This window comes from Mandrillus leucophaeus, unplaced genomic scaffold (genome assembly GCF_000951045.1).
Source record: "Mandrillus leucophaeus isolate KB7577 unplaced genomic scaffold, Mleu.le_1.0 Scaffold892, whole genome shotgun sequence".
NCBI classification, from domain to species: Eukaryota; Metazoa; Chordata; class Mammalia; order Primates; family Cercopithecidae; genus Mandrillus; species Mandrillus leucophaeus.
The window spans coordinates 512,145-519,206 of NW_012109719.1; the positions used below are offsets into that span (position 1 = coordinate 512,145).

General features: G+C 38.7%; 1 protein-coding gene across 4 annotated transcripts in view; it reads right to left on the reverse strand.

Annotated features, from left to right (window-relative positions):
* Positions 1 to 1,897: 1,897 nt before the first annotated feature.
* Positions 1,898 to 7,062, reverse strand: part of SLCO1A2 (solute carrier organic anion transporter family, member 1A2) — a 139,373-nt gene continuing 134,208 nt past the window's right edge. For 3 of the 4 annotated variants that reach the window (XM_011969469.1, XM_011969467.1, XM_011969468.1), the window contains one exon: positions 3,239 to 7,052. In XM_011969469.1, coding sequence (XP_011824859.1) covers positions 6,833 to 7,052 — 220 coding nt within the window. In that variant the 3' untranslated portion in view covers positions 3,239 to 6,832. Of the gene's footprint in view, positions 7,053 to 7,062 lie in introns of all 4 variants that reach the window. The other variant, XM_011969466.1, reaches the window with a different exon arrangement.

Genomic DNA, 7,062 nt, shown 5'->3' on the forward strand with positions numbered 1-7,062 from the left:
CAAAAGACAAAGTGTGGATCTCTTTTAGTTCATTTTACTTGGAGTTTGTTGAGCTTGGATGTTTATATTCATATTAATAATCAGATTCAGGGAGTTTTCAGCTACTGTTTATTCGAATAGTCTCTCTTCCTGTTCCTCTCACTCTTCTCCTTCTTGGACTTCCACAATGTGCATGTTGGTCTGCTGAATGGTGTCCCACAAGTCCATTAGGATCTCTCTACTTTTTCTCAATCTTCTACTCTTCTGTCGCTCAGACTCAGTAATTTCCATTGTCCTGTCTTTAAGTGTACTGATTCTTCTGCCTGCTTGAACCTGCCTTTAAATCCCTCTAGTAAAATTTTCATTCCAGATGTTGTATTTTCAGCTTCAGAAATGTTTCTTTTCAAGTATTCTATTTCTTTGTTGATATTTCCATTTTGTTTGCACATCATTTTCTTGAGTTTCTCCACATCTTTCCTTAGCATATTTAAAAGAGTTGTTTTAAAGTCTTTGTCTGGTAGATGTACCATCAGTCTTTTCTAGGAACAACTCCTGTTGATTTATTTTCTTCCTTTGAATAGGCCATGCATCTCTGTTTTTTATATGCCTTGTGCCTTTTTTGTTGGAAGCCGGACATTTGAATCTAAAATATACTCTAACTATAAATCAGTTATTTCCCTTCCTTAGGGTTTACTGTTGTTGTTTTTAATACCTGTATGCTGCCTGTGTGCCAGGGATCAGCATAAAGTGTAAACTTGACATCTCTGGTCTTTTCTGAGCTTGTGTCTTTTCCTGGCCACGTTCAGTCCCTTTCTAATTTTCCCCGTGTATACAGTTGCTGTTGAATATCTTAGTCTTTAATGTCTGGCTCCCAAAGGGGGGAAAATAAAAAAATGAAAGGAGGCAAAGTAGTGCTGGCTCTTTAAATCCTCTGGAAATCACTTCAATTGATGAGGGAGGAGATTGCAACAATGAGGGGAGGTGCAAAAACAATGGCTGCCCATTTATGTGTTTGCATCTTTGTCGTTAGAAGCAGCAACCAACATTCTGAGAACAGCTACCTGAAATTTGAAGAACAGGATGATTTTGCCCACCCTGGCCCCCACACACTGCATGCAAGCTGCTCCTGGAACAAGTGCCCAGCTGCCTGCCATGGAACTGGCAGTGGGGGATGGGTAGTTGCTACTCTGCTAAGGGCTGAAGTTCACCAAAATTAACCTAAATTTATGTTTAAACCTTCCCCTGGAAGTTGCAAGCCTTCAATTAGCTCCAGAGTTTCAAAATAGTTACATAAGGCATAATCTACCAATAAATTTGTTGTCTAACTAGGAAGACAGATTTCTGGTGCTCCCTACTCCGCTATCCTCCCACAATCCTCTGGGACAAATTATTTTTACATAGAAAATTATTTTTGGAAGCTTCGTCTGAGTCTAAGTTACAATGAAAAAGAGAAACAAAAGCTTGCATTTAAAAAATCTTCAAAGTACTCTTTATACTCGAGGTATAAAGTACTCTTTATACCTCGTTTTATTTTCTCCTCTCCTTTCTTTCTTCCTATATTCTCTCCCTCCTCCCTTCTGTTCTTCCTTCAAAACTAATTTAGTGCTTTTCCAGTTTGGGGGCCTTTTACATTTGGTGAATTAATCATTTAATTCCTCCAATTCTTTCTTCTTGTCAACCTTTGACCATTTTCCTGTTAACTCTTTCATTGGAAGAAACTGGATGATGAGATTAATTGCTGACTGAGGTTAGGTATTATCATTGGATTCATGTTTCCCATGTTCTCTCCAGCCTTTCTCCCCTTTGCAGGAGGGGAGACAACTGAGATAATTGAAAGTGGAGTATATTTTTGTGACCTCGAGGGAAGAGGAGAAAGGAAGGGACATGGAAGAGAGAAGATATGATTAAGCCAATGTAGACATTGTTAAGAAATTTATTTGCAATTTTTTTTGTTCATTTGTTAAGTAACATCATTCCTTAAATATAAAAGCAATCTTACAGAAATATGCAATAGTGTCTCACACAGAAATGACTCCAAAGCTCTCCTTGAAAGGTTGCCCCTTCTGGATTTCATGACCTCTCTTAAGGGTAAGAAGACACCACCAAAGAAGCCTCTGACCACAGGATCATTTGATCATTACTAACTGTACAGGAATATTTACAACAGTAAGACGGTGAAATTGTGGAGTCTAGAGGGGAAGGGGCAGAAATGTGCAGAGGTGTGGGGAATGGTGACAGTGGAGGCACTGCCCATCTTCCCATGACTCTCTGTAACAGGCACGATGCAGATTGGTTTAGGGGCATGAAGGTGGGTCTGAGCAGGAGGACATGAGCAGAGGAGGGATGGCAGAATTTTATCTGGAGGCTTTCACATGGAGGGAAGTTTTGTGTGGTAGCTCTGGTGTATTAAAATAAAACATCAATTGTATGAGCATAATAGACATTCTAGTTCTTCACCAGCTGGGGATCTGTCACCTTATTTCCTAATGAACTCATGTGTTTTTCCACAGGTTGTTTTCACCTGCTACCATTACAGACTGGTCTAGACCTCCTTATCCTTTTGTTTCCCACAGCCTATTTCAGTGCAAGTCCTCATTTCCATGAGGCTCTGGGAGAACAGCATGCATTCTGGGCAGGGTTGGACACAGTGATGGGATGGAATGTGGTCTGACTGGGAAGTCAAGGGATGAATTCCAGGTTTGAGGATGGATTACAGCTGGACGCATTGATGGCTTAAGGCCAGGAAGTAGAAGGTGCTCTCTGTGTTTTGGTCACAGGGGATGCCTTCTAAAGGAGCCCTCTGCACAGGACTGTGTTAACAAATCATCTGCCCTTGATGCTCAAGTTTGTTCCTCCAGCCTAGAAACTTTTGAACATTGGTGTAATTTCTCCATGTTGGGAAGGCTTAGGGGTCAGGAACTTGGCAAAGGACCCAGTTACTCATCCTCTTTTATGCCCCTTGGGATTCTACAGAAAAGCATTCTCCGCTCTCTTCTCCTGGCTAAGGGCTCAGGAGAATTTCCTCAAGGGGGCCTGAAATCTGCACTCTCCAGTTCCTTGGCAGGCAAACAATGGCTTACCCTACTGCCTGCTTACCTCTTTTTCCTTTTCCCCTTGGTAATACATTTGAGGGATCTAAGAATGCCAGAACAGGAATTCTCCAGGCCCAGTAAGTAAGAACCATTCTGTCAATTTCTGCATTTTTTGATATAGAAATCATACCCTTTTAACATCTACAACCTCTTCCACCAGGAGCTTTCTCTGATAATGACCTTGGTTCAAGCAGCATGAGTGATTTTTAGATGGTGTATGTTCAGTCAATGTATGATTTATGCCAGGAGAAGTGGGATAGTACCCTTTTTGGAAGGGCTGCAAAGTCAAATTACTTACATTCTCAAAATGGGGACGCATGAGAGGACCCACAAAGCGGAGGTTCACCTATGAATCAGCCCGTAGCTGATCTAACAGCTCTGGTTACATAACATTCTGGTTACATAACGTTTAAAGCTTTTGGTTACAAAACATTTCGAGCTTTTGTTTAATTACTTAGTCTTTGTTTTGTCTTCCTTATTGTTAGTAGAGACATAAGAGAATTTCCATGGAAAATTCCAATTCGGACTCTACTCAGTGTTGAACTGATTTGTTATTCTTAATATATTTATTCAGCTGCAATCCCTAGTGTCCTTCCAGAGACTGATTAAAAGGCTCTTCTAATATACCAGAAAGACTAAGGGTCTTTACCACTTCATGTGCTGTTACTCAAATTTCTTAAAGTCATCTGAGGAGAAGTTAATGATTTTAGGAGGAGGAGTATTTTTTCAGTGTGGATAAATAATATTTATTTCATAATAATAAATGATTCTGATGGCACTATTTCCACCCACGGAAGTCATTCTGGTTCTGTCTTCATGTCTGTCTACACAATGATCGCCCTTCTGGGAGGAGGAAAATTCCCTTATGTAGAGCTCAACCCCAGCCCTTGAACCTTAAGGGTGTGTGTATTCTGAGGTGTTCAAGCATCTCCCCAATAATGTGGAGATGTAGCAGAAACCCATTTACCTGATATAATGATACCGGACTCCACAAAACAACATTTCATTGCTTTGAAATAAAAAAATTAATTAAAATAAAACCATAGGTGGATTCACAAAGAAACTGTGTAAGCATTTGTAAATATAGTAATAAATATATTATAATTTTTGAATTATAAGTAATGTATTAAACCACTATTTCTAGTTTCATTAACTTTATACCACCCACAATATTAAGTAAGAAAATTGCTGACTCTCAACTTCTCACTACCTGTTCTCTTGTTTCTCTTCTCCATATCTGTCTGCTATGCCATTATTTCTACCCTCATGAGATAGTACAAGTGCTCAGAATAAGAACTAAACTCCCAGGCTTCACGTATACCAACAACAGAGGTCATGAGGGATCCCAAAGCACTCCAACACCCACTTTCTCTGACCTGCTTTCTCCCACTAAGAAGTGTCAAAGGAGAATCCTATGCTTTCAGAGTAAAATGCCATCTCCTCCATGAGGGGATAAAAGTGAGGCCAAGGTACTAAGTCCATAGGCACGTCTCTCTGGGCCTGTGATGCTCCATTGAGGGTGTTCAAGTGGTGAATTGTCCACAAAGTAAGACAGCTTTCTCAGATCACCTCAAATCTATCAATAGGGATAATGAATGAGCCTCAGGAGCTTGAGTAAGTTTTGCTTATTCAGTTTTCTTCCATGACAAGAGGTCACCAGGGAGCCCAGTCACCACCTCGCCTAATTTTGACACTCACAGTTTCACCAACACTGTCTGCCTTGAATCCATAAGAACTAACCTCATTATGTGCTCTGCTCCCATTTATGTCAGTCACATAAATAGCCAGAATTCCAAGCTCTCTCTCATTCCCCTTCTAATTTCCATAAGTCTAACTTCCATATACCTCCTATTCGCTTCTTTTTATCTCAGATTCCAGTTCAGAAATGAGCATTCTCTTCATCATCGCACACTCAGCAAAATCTGATTCCCCCAAAACCTTCTCATGCAGTGGCTGTTTACTTTTTCTTACTGCTCTGTGAATATAGGTTAAGTCTTTTCTCCTTGTTTTAGGTTCCCGGTCATTCTTCTCACTTCCTCATACTACAAAGGAAATGGCTCCAAATTTCATGTCATCAGATCTTAACACGATACCTCACTGCTGCAGTCATACCTACATCAAAGTTAAACTCCCCCTTTCCAATGATTTTAGTTCCTCTCTCTTGTTTCAAGGCCAGTCTCAGCTTGAACCTTGGTTATTTTCAATATGCCCTGAGTTGAAGTCTCAAACTTCATGAAACTGAAACTTAACTTTTCATCCTTCCCCTTAAACCTGTTCTATACAGCCTTTCTCTTCTCAGTCGCTTTATTTTTTCATGTGATGCATCCGATCATTTGGGAAATCGTATTAACCTGTAAAGCATCTGTACGAAGTCCTTCAGTTAACTGACCTGCTTTCTGTCCAGCTGTCAACTCACACTCTGAACTGGCAACTCAGTTTCACACTTCCATTCCAGGCTCCTTCTACGTGTATTCTGTATTTCATCTTCCTCCACTCTGTTGTATCCCTGCAGACACTACCCATTTATAGCACACATACATAACCATAATGTATGGACACCCACCTCTCCCACCCTTCCTCACTCCATTCTCTTCATCCATTAGGGATTTATGTCATTCTTAAATATTGAGTGTCATTTCAACAGGAAGGAGAATAAGGAGTAGACAAATAGGTGTTTATCTGTTCATTCTACCCTCTTTTACCAGAAGCCTATATTAATCAGTAAGTCCTCTTCTATATCTAAAATCCTTCCATTTTTAATTTTATCCATAATTTACAAAATAATAATATAAGTAGATTTAGCTTTTAATATGCACCTTAGCCTTTATTAAACTCTGTTTCATAACAGAAGCTATTGTCTAAGATTATTTTTGGAAAATTAGTGTTTGTGTTCTACCTTAGGACACAATGGGTGGTATAAACATTGGTCTAAAGAGTCCTAAGTCTCAGAAAGTGGCTCTTTGACAATATCTGACATTACAAACAGACTTGAAGAGCTGGAGTTTTTATAACATTGTCCTTTCATCCTTTGATTCAGACACTTGCTTTTAAGAAAGACTTTAGTCACCAGATTTGAATTGCTGAAAAAAAAAATCCAACAATCTTTGCCTCATGATTTTTTAATAACCTACTTAAGTTTGTCAGTACGCTGTACAAATTGATCAAACGTATGCGTAACAAAGACGAGAAAAAATTGAAAGCAGGAAGGTATATTTATGACTAATCTATTATATAGGGGTCATGCCTAGAATAAACAGAAGAGTTAAAGAACGATTCCTAAATAGAATAAGATGTAGGCTTCTCTCACATGGAAGTGATAAACTTGAATAAAATACTTAAATCTTCACATAACAGAATGAGAATTTAGGCCTCTGAATAATTCCAATATCAAAGCACAAATTCAGTGGAAATAAATAGGTTTTCATAACAGAAAATTTTTAGAACTATTAGTAGAAGGAGATGTAGGAAGTAGACCCTTACTTTGATGAATTAAGAGAAATTACTGTTTCAACATAAAAATAAAGCTGGCTCTAAGAATCTTCTTTAGGGGGCCATTATAGATAACCCTCCTAGGAAAACTCAAGTGTTACTGATACCTTAGAAATATCATTAGTGAACATTTTATTATTTTGAGTTAAGAATTTTTTTTTCAGGTTCTTAAAGACAAGAAAAAGTTATCTATAGTACCTCTGTTGATTTTTAAAATAATTAAGTTGTACAGCACGTTCTCCAATTCTGAAAAAAGTAATATAATAGGGCAATTACAATTTAGTTTTCAATTCATCATCATTCAAAACCGTGGACTTTTGGTACATATCTTTGCACTCATTTTTCTTCCCTTTGACTTTTGTCTCTATCAGCTCGGTTCCTGAAGAGGCATTTTCACCAGGTAGATGATACTTCCTCAAAAGAATTAGGATGATTAAGGCTGGAACAAAGCTTGATCCTCTTAATGCTGCCGGCAATCCAAGGTAGATGTATCTATTTTTTT